This window comes from Sitodiplosis mosellana, unplaced genomic scaffold, assembly GCF_009176505.1.
Source record: "Sitodiplosis mosellana isolate CC-2019 unplaced genomic scaffold, AAFC_SMos_1.0 Smas_scaffold_1, whole genome shotgun sequence".
Taxonomy (NCBI): Eukaryota; Metazoa; Arthropoda; class Insecta; order Diptera; family Cecidomyiidae; genus Sitodiplosis; species Sitodiplosis mosellana.
Window position 1 is genome coordinate 12,637,898 of NW_022595244.1, and position 15,963 is coordinate 12,653,860.

At 35.1% G+C, this 15,963-nt stretch overlaps 5 protein-coding genes and 1 long non-coding RNA gene across 12 annotated transcripts; 4 read left to right on the plus strand and 2 right to left on the minus strand.

Moving 5' to 3' along the window:
* On the plus strand, positions 1-1,215 carry LOC129572254 (ribosomal RNA small subunit methyltransferase NEP1). Its single transcript, XM_055452202.1, has 3 exons — positions 1-434; positions 505-748; positions 833-1,215. The coding sequence occupies exons 1-3, from the start codon at positions 288-290 to the stop codon at positions 1,156-1,158; spliced, it is 717 nt and encodes a 238-aa protein (XP_055308177.1). The 5' UTR covers positions 1-287; the 3' UTR covers positions 1,159-1,215.
* LOC129572245 (DNA repair endonuclease XPF-like) lies at positions 1,199-2,565 on the minus strand. The gene is made up of 5 exons (XM_055452193.1): positions 2,487-2,565; positions 2,230-2,385; positions 1,834-2,161; positions 1,495-1,646; positions 1,199-1,436 (listed from the first exon to the last, which is right to left on the minus strand). The coding sequence occupies exons 1-5, from the start codon at positions 2,523-2,525 to the stop codon at positions 1,332-1,334; spliced, it is 780 nt and encodes a 259-aa protein (XP_055308168.1). The 5' UTR covers positions 2,526-2,565; the 3' UTR covers positions 1,199-1,331.
* A 402-nt stretch (positions 2,566-2,967) lies between these two features.
* Positions 2,968-4,281, plus strand: LOC129579884 (uncharacterized). Its single transcript, XM_055470071.1, has 3 exons — positions 2,968-3,115; positions 3,221-4,024; positions 4,163-4,281. The coding sequence occupies exons 1-3, from the start codon at positions 2,968-2,970 to the stop codon at positions 4,279-4,281; spliced, it is 1,071 nt and encodes a 356-aa protein (XP_055326046.1).
* Positions 4,282-4,827: 546 nt separating this feature from the next.
* On the plus strand, positions 4,828-7,101 carry LOC129572296 (uncharacterized). 3 transcript variants are annotated; one of them, XM_055452255.1, is made up of 3 exons: positions 4,828-4,924; positions 5,087-5,219; positions 5,298-7,101. In XM_055452255.1, the coding sequence occupies exon 3, from the start codon at positions 5,343-5,345 to the stop codon at positions 6,597-6,599; it is 1,257 nt and encodes a 418-aa protein (XP_055308230.1). In that variant the 5' UTR covers positions 4,828-4,924; positions 5,087-5,219; positions 5,298-5,342; the 3' UTR covers positions 6,600-7,101. The 3 variants fall into 3 exon arrangements, with proteins under 3 accessions (XP_055308230.1, XP_055308217.1, XP_055308223.1); XM_055452242.1 differs by having other exon boundaries at positions 4,844-4,999; XM_055452248.1 differs by having other exon boundaries at positions 4,891-5,219.
* Positions 7,102-7,254: 153 nt separating this feature from the next.
* Positions 7,255-12,727, minus strand: LOC129572271 (DNA repair endonuclease XPF). 3 transcript variants are annotated; one of them, XM_055452226.1, is made up of 10 exons: positions 12,210-12,727; positions 10,869-11,175; positions 10,644-10,805; positions 9,989-10,585; positions 9,777-9,931; positions 9,374-9,699; positions 8,922-9,284; positions 8,533-8,856; positions 7,721-8,470; positions 7,255-7,651 (listed from the first exon to the last, which is right to left on the minus strand). In XM_055452226.1, exons 2-10 carry the CDS (start codon positions 11,072-11,074, stop codon positions 7,505-7,507), a joined length of 3,030 nt encoding a protein of 1,009 aa, XP_055308201.1. In that variant the 5' UTR covers positions 11,075-11,175; positions 12,210-12,727; the 3' UTR covers positions 7,255-7,504. The 3 variants fall into 3 exon arrangements, with proteins under 3 accessions (XP_055308201.1, XP_055308194.1, XP_055308207.1); XM_055452219.1 differs by having other exon boundaries at positions 12,571-12,724; XM_055452232.1 differs by lacking the exon at positions 12,210-12,727 and adding an exon at positions 11,522-12,065.
* On the plus strand, positions 11,479-14,577 carry LOC129572316 (uncharacterized). 3 transcript variants are annotated; one of them, XR_008688431.1, is made up of 5 exons: positions 11,479-11,493; positions 11,604-12,102; positions 12,238-13,123; positions 13,212-14,061; positions 14,197-14,577. It is a non-coding gene; the product is annotated as an uncharacterized LOC129572316 (long non-coding RNA). The 3 variants fall into 3 exon arrangements; XR_008688426.1 differs by having other exon boundaries at positions 12,238-13,056; XR_008688429.1 differs by having other exon boundaries at positions 12,238-13,056; positions 13,212-14,048.
* Positions 14,578-15,963: the final 1,386 nt, after the last annotated feature.

The following is a 15,963-nucleotide window of genomic DNA, read 5'->3' on the forward strand; positions in this document are numbered from 1 at the left end:
ACTAAGGTTTTTCCATTAGATGATGGACGCATGGCCTACAACGCATCGTATTGCGGCGAATAAATGACTCAGTTGCTCGTATGCGCTCTCACCGTAACGGATGCGTTCAAATCCGTTCGAAAATGGAACGCACTGTGTGCGAATTTCGAATTCTCATGCTATTGCCTGGTTGAAAAGTCAAAGTCGCTCAGTCAACGCACGTGCATCTGACAACTGAACTTCTATTGTAGTTTTGTTTATAAATTCACGTCAGACGCGTTTTGTGTGTATTCTGAAGGGAAAATAAAATGGGCAAAAAGCGAAAGTTTGAAGTTGAACAAAAAGATACCAATGAATTTGGTTTACCCGCCAAATTTCTGGCTACTAGTCACATTCGATCACAGGAGAAGCGGTTGATTATTATTCTGGAAGGCGCACAATTGGAAACAGTGAAGGTAATTAACCTCTCATTCATCGTTGCCGCAGACAATGTGTTTACATGTTTTGTTATTGATATGGTTGCAGGTTGGAAACACGTTTGAATTGCTCAATTGCGATGATCACATCAATATTATGCGACGGAATAACAAAGATCCGGGTTCAGTTCGACCAGATATTACACATCAATCGCTGCTCATGCTGTTCGATTCTCCGTTGAACCGTGCCGGTTTGCTACAGGTGTACATTCACACCGCCAAGAATGTGCTAATTGAAATCAATCCACAAACCCGAATCCCTCGTACGTTCAAACGATTTGGTGGTTTGATGGGTAAGTGTTGAGTCAAAATAAACTAATGATTCCGAACCGTAATGAAGACACGGCTAATTTGTTTTTATTTTTTTGAATTTCCAGTTCAATTGCTGCACAAGATGAGTGTCCGAGCAGCCGATACAACGATCAAACTGATGAAAGTCATTAAAAATCCCATCACAGATCATTTACCCGTTGGATGCAAGAAGTACATTATGTCATTTACCGGAACGCTTAAGAGTCCACGCGAGCTTGTGCCCAAGAATGATGATGAGCCAATTGCTTTGGTTATTGGCGCATTCGCCCATGGAAATGTGAATGTTGACTACACTGAAGGGGCATTTTCAATTAGTAATTATCCTTTATCAGCCGCTTTGGCTTGCTCGAAGCTGTGCAACGCCTTTGAAGAGGCTTGGAATATTGTTTAGATTGTAATTTTAGCAGTAAATAAACGAATCAACATCTTAAACGAAAATCAACAACTTTATTCATTTCAATTTTATGATATGAATATTTGTAGCCAAAACAAATGTTTGCATGCAATTGATCTTTTTTTTGCTTAGAATCGCTTTCCTTTGCCTCTTTTGAACTTCGACATGAATTATTTCTCGTTTGATTCGGCTTCGACTGGCTTGTGGGTGATGTGAATAAACTCCCATAGCATCTTTGCATTTCCTTCACTGCCCAGAAGTTCAGTTAGTTGTTCCTTAAATCAAATTCCAAATCAAAATTAGGCTTATCTCGTTCATCAATCTCGTTCTTACCAAATTCATTTTGATGAGCTCTTTTAAATTTTTCACTTTCATCATGACCTTTGCGATGTTTTGAGTGGTGATTCCAGGCAGTTTGAGTAGAAAATCGTAGATATTTGTATTCATTCGATCCGCAATACTATCCAATTCTTTTGAATTCTCATCTGAACCAAGAAAGAAGAAATGAAATTAATAGCAATATAACGAACTGATAGTGGGCAATTAATGGAAACTAGTAACAAATGAATGGTAATTTCGAATGAGCAAATTTTCTTTTCGATTATTGGCCAATCGGGTACTCGTTCAGACAGAATTCGATATTCGCCACTCAGGTGGAGGGAATGATTGTACCTTCTTCGTTGGTTAGCTGTTGGCCACCGGCTTGACTTGTGTTCGCCACACCATCTGTGACCTTCTGGAAGGCTATCATCGAATCATCTGTTTTGACGTTTGGTGATGGTTTCTGTTGATAACCTAATTTTCGTTTGGCAATTGCGATTATTTCTTTCACGAACAAATCATCATTTGTTTGACTCAATAAAATGGATTTATTTTTGTATATGTCCCGACAAGTGTTTGGACTATAGCCAGTTGAAGACGCAAGATTTAGAAATGCCTCTTCATCGGCATCATTTTTTAAATCATCCCAAATTTTTTGCTTATTTTTAGTGATATATTCCTAAAAAGACATAAAATGTATATAAATCAGTTCGAAAACATTTCATTAGAATGGTTTGTTTTACATACGATTTCAAGTGCCTCTTCTTCTCCCGAAACCGTTTCACCCGAGTTTGATGACCCGTTGCTTGATTCCAAGGCATTATCACTATTATATTGCTCTATCAATAATATTGCTTGACCGACATCTTCTGGTGTGGGATTGTCTGGCATTTCTATCATGCTCTGAAGATGAAAAAAATTTATTCGAATTGAATTAGTAACCACAAAATATTAGTGATATAAAATATGAAATTCAATATTATTAATTGATAAAAAATGCTTACAACATTCAGTTGAATTTCCACATTGTTTTCTTCATCCATTTTCGTAATATTTGCGAAAACAAAACAACCGACTCACAATCAGCGCCTGTCCAACCGCCGGTGCAGCCGGTGCAACGCACCGAGGCGCGAGCGCGCCAAGGGCGCACGAGCGCAAAAATTGGTATATTAAAGCGTGCGCGCCAAAGGCGCGCGAGAATAAAAATTCTCAAATTTAATTAATGCGAGCGCGCCGAAGGCGCGCGAGTGTTCTATTTCTATGTATTTAAACACATAACGACCAATTTTTACTGACGATTACATTTAAAAAACCGCAAGATGAGTTTTAAAGAGCGCTAAAAGTGTTTAAATATACTTGTCAATCATTTGAATGAGCGCCGATATTGTACTGTTTACATTTTGAAATTTGAAAAAGGCGCTAGAAATATAAGCAAAATTTGAATTCTTGGAAATGCACGAAAAAACTGGACTTGGGATCAAAGAAATGGCAATCAATGAATTGGAATCACTTGGATTAGATCCCGAAAACTTGAGAGGTCAAGGCTATGATAATGGCGCGAACATGAAAGGGAAAAACATCGGCGTGCAGAACCTAATTCTGGAAAAATACCCAAGAGCATTTTTTGTACCATGTTCAAACTACTCACTAAATCTTGTTGTGAATGAAGCTGCTGCTGCATCGGGGGCAACCGTTAGTTTTTTTTCTTTGGTCGAAGAAATTTATAAATTTCTTTCAGGTTCTTCGAATCGGTGGGATATTATGAAAAGCCATATCACGACAGCTTCCACGTTAGCTCCGAAAAACCTTTGCACAACTCTATGGTCCAGTCGAATCGCTGCAATGAAACCACTTCGGCTGAATCTTGGCAAAATAATCGCTGCATTGGATGAAATTGAGAATTCAACCGCTTTCAAGGATAAAGTTCGTTATGAAGCTAGAGCAATTATCGACAAAATTGATTATCCGTTTGTGTGTGCAGTATGTATGTGGTACGATGTTTTAAGTCACGTTAACATTGCTTCGAAAGCCCTGCAATCAATTGATTCGGATTTGCAAGCCGCTGTACTTTGTTTGGGTAGTACTAATTTTTTTTTGGAAGAATACAGATCAACTGGACCTGAAAAAGTTTTTAGTGAAGCAACAGAAATCTGTGAGAGTATGGAAATCGAGGTCGTTTTTACAAACAGTCGCAAGCGTGTTGCTGTTGGGCGTGAAATAAATTCGGAAGAAAGCTTCCAAAATGATTTCATTGATGTTGTCTTGAACGTAGCAATCAATGCAGTAGAGGAGCGATTCGTTGCATTAGAGAAGCACAATTCAACATTCTCCTTTCTCTACAAATTTGACGATTTTGATCAAAATAGAAGAAATGGAAATTTGCTCAAGTCGTGCAAACAGCTTCAAGTAACGCTTTCAAAGGGAGAAGAATGTGATATTGATGTTGACGAATTGATTTCAGAGATGACGGTTGTGGCGGAATTGGTAAAGCATCGTCATTTGGTTAGAGTCATCGATATACTCAACGGGATCAAGAGCAGCGGTATGGAAAATCTTGTCCCCAACGCCGTTATTGCTTACAGGATATTTTTGACAAGTCCTGTGTCAGTTGCAACCGCTGAGAGGACTTTTTCTAAGCTGAAAATAACTAAAAACTACCTGCGCAATTCGATGTCACAAGACCGTTTGAATGGCTTAGCTACAATATCAATTGAGCATGAAATTGCTGATTCAATTCAATATGAGGATATCATCGACGAATTTGCCGCTTCCAAAGCCCGGAAAGTTTCCTTTTACTGATCAGTTACGAAAATTCGCAATATTTAATAATGAACATTCAATGTTATATCACGCAATAAAAATTATTTACAAATCGAATGTAAAAAATTCATGAATAAATACTGTTTTCGCTACAAAAAGATACGATTTAAAATTTAAATTAATCATTGTCAAAAAAAATTGGGTCATGAAATTTCAGGGGCGCATGAATAAAACTTGCACCGGAGCGCCGTGAGCGCTCGGACAGGCGCTGCTCATATATCGCAATGACAATACAGGTATACTATGTTTGTTCGCTTTGAAGTTAGATGACAGCGGTGCGTGCGTTTAATTCTCATGTTATCGTTTGTATTTAATGCAGACATTTTACTTTTTCAATGCAATATTTTCATCAGTTTCTCTTTAAATAAGAGAAATTCAATATAGAAATCGCAAAAAAATCGTTTTTGATCAACAGTTACAAAAATTTATTAATTTCCAGTTTCACTTGTTAAATAATGATATTTAGATCCCATTTGAAATATGTAAATGTATTTTTTATGAATAGTAGCACTGATACCATTCGTAGTTTTTTTATGAGTGTATGTGTGATACTCTCACAGGAGAACATGACGTAGGAACTAGTATATGTATAGTAGTTAGTTAGCTGTCAGACACCAATAAAGTCAGTGGAATTTTTTCATACAATTTTTTTACAGACTTAAAATAAAATATTTGGAGTTTTATTCAATGAAATATAGTATTATATTGCAACGCTGTAAAGTAAATAACTTTAATTTGTACTTTTTTGTATTTTTTCATTTTCTTTCTCACTTGATGGCATTAGAAATATTGATAATAAAGTGGCAAGTATTTTAATCACTGACAAAAACATATGAGATGCAGGACGATATTAAATCATTTGGTATGCTATGCAAAGCGATTACCAAGAAAGATCTATCTTTCGCTGAAAACTTGTGGTAAATTTATTGCGTTATTCATTTAGTCGCTACTTTTGAAAATAATGTTCTTAAATTTATTTCTTCTATTGTATCTAGACAAACGGGGTTAACAGACGACCTCAGTCTGATTTGAAACGTAAAATGGAACATGAAAATTCCAGTTCGCATCCAAAGGAGTTTGAAATATTTGAATGTAGTAAAATACCAAAAAAAATCGACGATATGTGTGACGATGCTATTGAAATGATTTTATCCTACTTGGAATTAGCAGATTTGGCAAATATTTCCGATGTCAGTAAACGCCTGCAAACTATTGCTAAATCAATATATTCTCGAAAACACGCACATCGTTTGATATGTATTGATGCTTTTCAATTTGATTTGGATACAGTCCATTTTAGTTTTTATTGTAAAATCAAACCAATCATTAGAATTAATGATGCAAAAGTGTGGTTTAAATTGATTCGTAATTTCGGTGAATCCATCAAATATATTTATATTCATTCTGATTATCATCCACGTAGTTGGGATGAAAGAAATATACCAAGCTCCTACAAGTACGTTATCGAATACATTTTAGAATATTGTGCAGATTCATTGGAAGTATTAGAATTTTTTGCATATCCATTTTTGCCATTAAATAAGCCATTAACAAAACTTAAAAAATTCATTGGACAAACTAGAGATGTTAGTTTTGATGCAATAGAATACATGCCGAATCTAAACTATCTGTTTTTATCATGTATTCCAATAACATTAGAAAGAAAATGTTTTCCACATATGGATGAATTCAGAACAACTTTGGAGAGTAGAAAAGATGTTGATTCATTTATTTCTTTTTTACATATGAATCGTCAAATCAAAAAATTGTGGTTAGCATTTCCATCAGATGATTCCTTCGATTTAATTATTCCATCGTTGAATGAAATTTTACCAGAATTGAAAACTTTGAAAATACAAGCAAACTATGAATCAAAAAGAGATCGAATTCCATTTTCTCGGTTCAAAACAATTGATACATTTTCATGTAAAGGTTTTTCACCTGATAAATTTTATGGATCATTTGTGTTCAATGATTTCAAAAGATTGTCTTTTAGTCTTCTTCTGGACATTCTGGACAGCAGCGATGTAGCTTTGATGAACTTGACGTTACATATGAAAAATTTGAAAATACTAAAGATACCTAGCAAATTGTTTATAAAAAATTGTCAAATCCTGCTCAGCGAATTATCTGAGTTGGAATTAATTATAATACAAAATAGTAGGCAGCATGAAAACAATGTTTTGACCCAAATTCTTGGCAGCCAATGGAAACAGATACTAATGGAAAGAAACGAACTTTGTTCTCGTGCTTATTCTTGCGATATTTATAAACTGAAATTTCAACGCAAGAAATAAGAATGTTTGGAACGAACTCTGTTTATTTTTTACCATTTTGCACGTGTAACTGTATATTCATATTCCTTTTTATTTTCTATTATAATTTCTACGGTCATAATTTCTCCCATACGAAAAAAATAGAAATTGTGGCCGCACACTTATCTATACTTAAAGTAAGAATAAAAAACATGAAGCAAAGACATTGGAATAAAAAACAAGACCGCAGAGCTTCGCTTCGCTCCGCTCTGCGTTCTTGATTTTTTAGTTACTTAATCTATTTTGTTGTTTCACAACAAACTATTTTTTGGCGCACTACATGAAATGTATTTCATCAAAGTAACTTTGAAGTAATATATAAGAAACAAATAAAATGTATGATACTAATGTATGATAAAATATAGTTTGGAAAAATAAAAAAATTGTATGTCAATCTTTTATGTATATATGAAGTGTTATATATTAAATCTTCATTAGTGCACCGGTTTTAAATCAAATAAAGAATATGAGCATATAATTTAAATACACCAACATTTATTTGAGTAGTCAAACTTGACCGAGAAATAAAAGCAGATTTGTAGCTCTACATTTCATGTAGTGCTAAAAATGTAAAATAATTTTAATACAAACGAAAATAGAGTAGCTGTGAAGGAGATGCATAGTCAAACATTATAGATTTACATTCACAATTTTTGTTTTTATTTATTTTTTAACATTAGAAAAGAAAAAAAATCTACGCACACACATATTCAGAGAACTAACTCGTTTACATTCCTTCTCACATGTGAAGATTTAATTTTCACTTTTACCACTTTTTATTGTGGTTGTTGATGTTAACGATGGTACCCAATTTCCTACCTTTCGAATCATAAGCCTTTAAATATTTGCAGCCAAAACATTGGCATGCAATTGATCTTTTTCTTTGCTTAGAATCGCTTTCCTTTGCCTCTTTTGAACTTCGACATGAATTGTTTCTCGTTTGATTCGGCTTCGACTGGCCTGTGGGCGATGTGAATAATCTCCCATAGCATCTTTGCATTTCCTTCACTGCCCAGAACTTCAGTTAGTTGTTCCTTAAATAAAAATCCAAATCAAAATTAGGCTTATCTCGTCTATAGCTCATAGTTTTATCTCGTTCTTACCAAATTCATTTTGATGAGCTCTTTTAAATTTTTCACTTTCATCATGACCTTTGCGATGTTTCGAGTGGTGATTCCAGGCAGTTTGAGTAGAAAATCGTAGATATTTGTATTCATTCGATCCGCAATACTATCCAACTCTTTTGAATTCTCATCTGAACCAAGAGCAGCTGCTTGCACTGCATCTGGCTCAAGTTTGCCCTGCTTCAATTCGCCGAATAATTGAGCTGTCGCATATGGACTGGGCGACCATACCAATCGCAATCTTGGAAAATGAATCGTAAGCAACTGCAGCTTTTGTGTAATATCTATATTCGATGTCGATGATTCGCCAGAAATCATATAGTGACCCTGGAGATGGAACGGTTTATTTTGATCGAATTCAATCAGTAAAATTGCCTTCTTGTAAAAACGAGTCATTTGAATGCATTGTGTGTAGAGACGACCTGAGTTCAATGAGCCAATCAAATCGGATATCGACTTTCTTTCGACGCAAATGTCCGGCGTTAAAATGTAATCGCCGATTGTTATCGTTACTGGGACCACTTGAATGCCACGACGATGAATCAAACACGGTAAATCGGATCGAAATTCTCGCATATCGACGATTATCCGGGGAATGATTGTACCTTCTTCGTTGGTTAGCTGTTGGCCACCGGCTTGACGTGTGTTCGCCACAACGTCTGTGACCTTCTGGAAGGCTATCATCGAATCATCTGTTTTGCCATCTTGATGCTCCGGCACCACCATTTTCTGCAATGAATGACGTCATTGAATTTAGTTTGCAAACAGCAAGAAAATTCTCTTTAACCTACTTTTTTCGTATCAATAATCAATTCGAACGCTTGTTTTTCACGTCGCAATGATGTAAGATAGGATTGTTCTTCAACGGTCTGTGCATGCACCATGAAGAAAACTTTTAGTCGTTGGCTTTGCACACGACGTTTTCGCGCTTCATAGACCTCAATTTGTCGAATGGCTGTCACATTACAATGGTACATAATCACATAGCTTGGGTCGATTTCATTGAGCGTTCGATCTAGCGACAAGGGACCATCTTCACCCGTTTTGAACGTTTGAATGCACACAATCGGCTTGCGCTGGTGCTGAATGATTTGGCTGATATCGAGACTCTCAAGCTGAATGGAACATGAAATTACGGTGAATTTCTGAGAGAAAAAGTGTTTTTTGTGTAAAAACTTACCTCAGCAAATGATTCGAATGTACCGTTCGTCATTTGAGTGATATCGAAAGAATCGTTTTTTGCGGCGACTTCAACTGCAGCCGAACTATTCTCCGTTACAGTGAGCAAGTATGACTCCCGATAGAGTGAAAACTCGGATATGTCTTCGGTTGCAAGTTCATCGAGTTCATTCACCGCCTTATTTCCTTCGTCCTCCTCGCCAAACTCATTCGTTTCGGCCTCTTTTCGCTTGGCAATTCGATCGCGCAGAAATCCTTTTTTCTCCGGCTTGGTTTCATTCAGTGTCTGGTTTGCATCTTCCGTATTTACATCTGATGTAGCCTTTCGCTTGGTGCTCGTTGAAGCAGCAACATTTGTAGTTGGCTGTAAAGATTTCGAAAAATGTTGAGTTGACGGCATACGAAACATCAGAAGAAGATCGAAAGATGAAATAATGGTCTATCCATTCTTACCTTGATCGTTTCATTCTGCAAATTACTACCATGCAAACGAATACTATTGATATCACTTTCTTTGACACTCTTGTAAGCTTCGGATAGCTTTTTGATTGGAATATCATTCTTCATGGCCGTAAATAGTAAATACTTTTCGGCACCTTGAGTTAAATACTGATTCAATTGGTAACATGTGCGTGAATCTTGACACAAAATAAGTACAATAATCGGTTTCGTAGCTGGTCGACGTCCCGAATCGATAGCTGCTTTAGCATCATTAGGAATTTCGACACGCAATATTTCAGACAGCGTTTCCCATTTTGGACAGTTCTCTGGCTCGAATTCTATGGCAAAAGCAGATTTAATCATGTGTTTGTTTAACGTTAATCATGCTCTCTCATTGTTGTTTAAAAATACAAACCATCTTTTGAATTGTAGACCCGTTCACGAGTAGTTTTGAATATTTGCTCAGCCGTGTCCAATAAAACCCATCCGGAGTTGTTCATTGCATACTCTTGACTTCGATACCGTTTCATTGTAACGAAGAGAGACACTGCATCATTGTAAATTGTGGAGCTACAAATGAGAATACAATCAATTTCCTTCTCTTTTCACCGATTGTGCTTAACTTACATCATTAAACTTCGAAGTACTTTCAAGTCCGATATCAGAAGTTTCGTTTGTGAGTTGAGTTGATGCCATACCGAATCGAGTTGGGCTTGTAAAATCTTGTGGAACCGTTTTGTTACACAATTTTCCACAGTGATTTCTTGCATGTCAACGAAACGATTGATTCTCTTGACTTCCTTTACCAAAAAATTCATAATATCGAGGAGATTGGTTTGAATCGAAATCATTTTCTCTGTCATTGGAATGTGCAGCTCGACCACAGTTGGTTCAAAGGCCTTCAGTGCTTTCCGAGTCAATGCATGAAACCGTGGCCAAATGAATAATTCTGTAACGAATAGATTTCGCATCACTTTCTCAATATGACCATAGCCGTAAGTGAATGCTTCGGCATTGTTAGTGAATGCCTTGATAAAACCCGTCTTATTGCTCTGGCGATAAAGACGTAGTGCAAATGCCTCTTGGCATGATTCAATGATTTGATGAGCACGCAAAACGATGATTCCGGTGATTAGCTCCATTGGGATTCTTTTCTTCAGCAAATCAACCACCAATATTCGTGTGGAAATGAAATGAATCCCACCCATGAGATAAGTGAGTTCTCTGGAATGAAAATTTGTTTGTTGATCAAGATCAAATGGATTCAGGATCAAATGTTTACCTTTCATTACTATTGGTGGACGATTCGTGTACGTATTTGGCTTCGATTTGACTACGGTAGTACTTTTCTTCGTAGTCGGCACTGTTTATGACCATGATTAGATTCGCCGGATCACAATAAACTTTTAGTAAATTCAGTACGACACGTTCATATCCAATGCCTCTGCAATTGATGATAATAGTTTTTCAACGGATTGGATTGATGTCGAAATGCTTTGTTACTTACCTAGCGGTGACCACCAAGCAATCTGAGTCGATCGTATCCAAAAACATATGCTTTTCGTAGTCTAACATGTACGTTTTTGACTTGAGCAGAAAATCTTCGACCGTCAACAGTTTATTCAGTTCTTTGTCAACATTTACGTCACTGTCCGGAGTTTGTGGTAGTTGACTCGATGTGGACGGTTCTGGCTCTTCCAAATCGGTTTCCATTTTGATATTTTCAGTATTCCGTTCGAATAGAATTTCAAAATTTTCCGAAACACCGGCTACATTCGACCTTACATTCAGCTTGTTCAGTTGTTTGAGTTAGACTGTCAAACGATAGAGTAACAAACAAAGTGAAAGTAGAATGACATTTTAGCATATAAAATGGATGCGTTCAACGAGTGTTGTTCGAAATTGAATACGGTTTGCGTATTTTGTAAACAAAGGATTTTCATTTTCGTTATTCCTCAGTCGTCGAAAGGATCATTTGTTTTTAAAATGGGTTGGAATTTTTGTGAAAAAAAAATCCATACATTCACATTTAAAGCTAGCGTCATTTAACACAGCCAATAGATTTCTTTAGATGAATCGATTTCACTTCGACCCAGAGGCTCATTTGGATGGTTCAAGTTCATCGTTATTTGGTAAATAATTGGAATAAACTTTGCTCACATTTGGAAATAAGTTGATTTGAATATAAGCACTGGACTAAAAAACACTAGTTTGACGAATAATAAATTTTTGGTGTTTTCAGTTATAACTTTTCTTATCAGGAACGACAGTTGCTAACAATAAATTCCCTAAACTGTCCTAGCAATAGCTAGTAATGTATTTGTCTCCAAAGACAACTGTTACTGAAATAAATGCCTGTCTTCCATGCCAAGTACACTCACTACTGATAGCCTGATAGCTAGATTCGTTTTGAACATTTAAAATACAACGAAATACGGTCCAATTTGAAAAATGTGATGGTTTACTCCACTCGTATTTTGTTGCTATTATCGTGGAGTACGCCAATATCTTAAGTAAGCTGAAAAATCAATGCAACATTCAAGACAAGTGGAGATAATACAGCTCCACTGGATGTTCTGTCCATGGATGGCATTGGTAGTCGTTTCGAAAAATCCAGATGATTGATGCAATAATTGACAATGCATAAAAGTAAAACGTAGAAGTTCACTTTCGCATTCGTCTGCCAGTGCGTATTTGTTATTCTTACCAGAAAGTAAAAAATACAGCGCAATAATAACATAGTGAGTTATTAGTGGATTTATTTTGATATTTTATTGCATTTTGACTGTGATTGTGAACGGATATTTGTTATTATTCGAAATTTTAAAATTTTGAATAACGAAATTACTCTTTATCTACTGGATTGTTTCAAACAGATTGGGCGTTAAGATGAATCCGGTCACAAATAAGGGTTGGTGGAAACCAAATCAGCAATTGGCTCTTCTAGCTGGAGTTGCCGTTCTTGGACTTGGCTATTTGTATTATTATCAGAAGCAAGAGATCAAGATTGGTGGTGATGAACCAAAACCAAAACCAAAACCATGAATCACTCAGATTACAATAAAAAAAAACCATGAGTATAAAAATCAATCGATAATCAGTTTCAAATAAATATCATCAAAATATACTCATTCAGCAAACTGTAGAAGTATTACGAATAAAAAAAAAATTAAAAAAAAATCACAAAATGTTTTCTTTGTTTATTTTACACGAATTGTTGCGTTTTTATTCGATGAAACCATAGCGGTGCAACGATAATACTACGCGCCCTAACTACGTTATGCAAACTACATGACGTAGAGCACTACGCGCCCTGGCACGTTTGTATGGGCAGTGCACCGCTATGGATGAAATGTAAAAATGGCCATTCAATCGGCTCGTTATACAAAGCTTATAAGTGATCCAAATTTCCATATATATGTAGATATGGATGCAAGCATATATGCGCTTAAAAATAGCAGGTATATACTCAATATAGCTGCGGACATATATATTTCCCCAATTCATATTTGTGTTGCAAAGAAATTTTTCAATGACATTTCTACAGATGGCATTGAGTTCGAAAAATCCAAATGGTTCTTGCGGTCATACGACAATTCAAAAAGTTAGAACGTAGAATGTCTTCAATTTCCCCTGCGAGGCCAGTGCGTACGTGCTATTCTCATTAAAACAATACACAGCGCAATTGAAGCATAGTAAGCTAATTGATTATTTCGAAATTCTTAATTAATGTACATTATCTTGTCATTGTCAATTCACATTGTGCGTATTCGATGTATGCCGTTTCAAATGTGTGAAATGTGAATAAACATTTTTTTATTATTTTTGTCTTCTGGTATCATAAAAACAGATTGGTGTTTGAGATGAATACGATCAATAAGCTTTGGTTTAAACCATATCAGCTGTTGCCTTATGTGTTTGGTGTTGCTGTTCTTGGAGTTATTGCCAATTCTGCATTTGAAATTTTAAATCCAAGTAATGGGTATCTAGAAAAGGAGAAGAAGAAGAATGGTGATGATGAACTAAAAACAAACGATGAATCAACCTGGAAAATGCAGTAACGCCCACGTTGAGCAAACGGAATAGATTTGTTACTTCAACAACTATTGATATCCATAATACATCTTCTATATGTCATTTCATTTGGATTGCTATCATAAATGTAGTAAAAAAACATTCATATGTAGAAGAAACATTCATGTAACGCAATTTAGTCATTTTTAACGTTAAAAGATGTAACAATTGTTCCTTGGGGTAGTAAAAAAACATGAAATCGATTGATTATTATTAGTTGCAGATAAAAATAATCAAAATTCACTCATTCAACAAACTGTTGAAGTATTTATTACGAATAAAGAAATTCAAAAAAATCCCAAAATGTTCTCTTTTTTTATCAAAAGCTTCTACGTGAACAAAATCATATGCGTTCCAGAACAGCTGTTATATATATTCAATATAGCTGTGAACATATACATATTTCGTCAATTCATATTTCTGTTACGTAGAAATTTCCCATTAAAATTTCTACAGATGGCATTGGTAGTCGGTTCCATCCAGATGATTCATGCGTGAAGTTATACGACGATTCAAAAAATTCGAACGCAGAGCATTTCATTTCACTTTCCCCTGCGAGGCCAGTGCGTACGTGCAACTCTTACAAACACAGTACAAAATACACAGCAATTGTGTGAGTAGATATCGTAAGTTATTTTTTTTTTATCCGAAATCCTTTGAGAATGTGATTAATTAACATTGTGTGTAATCCGTTTCACATGTGGAAAATTAAATCATAAATTTTTTTGTCATTCCTTTTCTCCTGGTATAATAAAAAACAGTTTGAGCGTTAAGATGAGTTTGGTCAGTAAAATGTGGTTTGCACCTATTGTGCTTGGTGTTGCTGTTCTTGGACTTATCGGCGATTCTGCTTTCGAAACTTATTATAACTCAAGTGCTTGGAAGAAGAAGAATGATGGTGATGAACAAAAAACAAAACGATGAATCAACCTAGAAAATTTAGTAATGCCCACGTAGAGCCAACGGAATGGATTTTTTACTTCAACAACCACCTTCAATAAGTCTTTTCATAAGTAAATTAGGAAATATCGATTGATTTGAAATAAAAATCATGTTACCAGTAAATAAATATTATTAAAATGAACCATTCTGCAAATTGTAAAAGTATTATGAAGTAATAAATTTACAAATTTCACCAAATATTTGAAATGGACGTGTCGTTATTCAGCTGATGTTCTTTCATACTTGTGTTCACACGTGACATTCAAATGAACTTGAGAATCCTCCAACTGTCGGTGGTGTAAGCCAGATGTTCATACGAAAGGAACACTGTTCTTGTAAAGTCAATCTGATGTTTTAATTTTATTTCGACATTTCTGGACTTAAAATAGTTATTAGCACAAGAAACATAAAGTGCTATATCCGTACTTTGATTAATAAAAGAGTAAAAATTTTTTTTTGCAGAACAACCAAAAACCACCGGTTTTTTGCTCAAAAAAGGGTACTAACATGCGATTTTTTTTTACATTTTCGTAACCTTGGGTTCGCAAAGTAAAATCAATTCAAATAGACAACCGGTGAAAATGTCATATGAAAATATGTTATCATTTTTTTTTATCCAAAGCTCATCATACATGATCGATATGTGTATAGCGCTTTGAAATGTGCATAGCACTTTGAAATGTGTATAGCTATGTATTCAAAATGTTTACAGTATAGAGAGAATATGTATATATATATATATCGTCAATTCATAAGAAATGAAATTTCCATAGATGGCATTAAGTCCGGAACATTGCTGCAGCCATACGATTATTCAAAAGAAGTAAAAAAGAACGTTGAATTTCACATTTACTTTGCTCTGCCAGTGCGTATGTGATATTCTCACAATAAAAAAATTTACATAATATTTCGCAAACAAATGTACGTTATTTTTGGATTTATTGCGGATCCATAGAATTAAAACCATTGAATAATTCGGTTAAAAAAAGACCATTGCAAATTTTATCATAAAAATTAAAGGGCTAGCATATCCGCTAGGTATCGTTTTAGTCGGTTGATATTGAACCAAAAAAAAAGTTCTCAGTGCTTTTTTTCAAAACAAAAAAATCCAAAAATATTTCATAATAAAAAAAATGTAGAAAAAAGTTGTAAATTCAATTTCTCAACACACAGTTTATGAAAAATATTTTATTTGCATCAATAAAACTTAGGAAAACTACAATTATTTCACTGCAAACGATTCCCACTTGAAATTTGAAACAACAACACACGGATTTTCGTTAGATGTCGCTGTTAGTTTCGAAGTTTCAAACTTCAAATGGGAATCGTTTGCAGTAGAATAATTGTTGTTTTTCTAAGTTTTATTGATGCAAATAATTTTTTTTATAAACTGTGTGTTGAGAAATTGAATTTACAATTTTAGTTTACCTTTTTTTTATTCGAAGATGTTTTTTTATTTAAAAAAAGTCAGATTCATAACGGATTTGTTTGCGTCCATGATAGCGATTCAAGCGGCATATGAACGCTACTAAAGCGACCTTTTAAATTTTATGACAAATTTCATAGTTCATATTGCGAACGTATTT

Coding starts and splice junctions, on each gene's coding strand:
- LOC129572245 (XM_055452193.1), bottom strand. CDS start 2,525: ATGGATGAAGAAAACAATGTGGAAATTCAACTGAATGTT. Junction 2,162..2,229: donor AAGAAGAGGCACTTGAAATC/GTATGTAAAACA, acceptor ATGTCTTTTTAG/GAATATATCACTAAAAATAA. Junction 1,437..1,494: donor AGCTCATCAAAATGAATTTG/GTAAGAACGAGA, acceptor ATTTGATTTAAG/GAACAACTAACTGAACTTCT.
- LOC129572254 (XM_055452202.1), top strand. CDS start 288: ATGGGCAAAAAGCGAAAGTTTGAAGTTGAACAAAAAGATACCAATGAA. Junction 435..504: donor CACAATTGGAAACAGTGAAG/GTAATTAACCTC, acceptor ATATGGTTGCAG/GTTGGAAACACGTTTGAATT. Junction 749..832: donor ACGATTTGGTGGTTTGATGG/GTAAGTGTTGAG, acceptor TTGAATTTCCAG/TTCAATTGCTGCACAAGATG.
- LOC129579884 (XM_055470071.1), top strand. CDS start 2,968: ATGGCAATCAATGAATTGGAATCACTTGGATTAGATCCCGAAAACTTG. Junction 3,116..3,220: donor AAGAGCATTTTTTGTACCAT/GTTCAAACTACT, acceptor AATTTCTTTCAG/GTTCTTCGAATCGGTGGGAT. Junction 4,025..4,162: donor CAACGGGATCAAGAGCAGCG/GTATGGAAAATC, acceptor CGATGTCACAAG/ACCGTTTGAATGGCTTAGCT.
- LOC129572296 (XM_055452255.1), top strand. CDS start 5,343: ATGGAACATGAAAATTCCAGTTCGCATCCAAAGGAGTTTGAAATATTT.
- LOC129572271 (XM_055452226.1), bottom strand. CDS start 11,074: ATGGAAACCGATTTGGAAGAGCCAGAACCGTCCACATCGAGTCAACTA. Junction 9,700..9,776: donor GGTCTACAATTCAAAAGATG/GTTTGTATTTTT, acceptor CTTTTGCCATAG/AATTCGAGCCAGAGAACTGT. Junction 8,471..8,532: donor TGATTATTGATACGAAAAAA/GTAGGTTAAAGA, acceptor CATTCATTGCAG/AAAATGGTGGTGCCGGAGCA.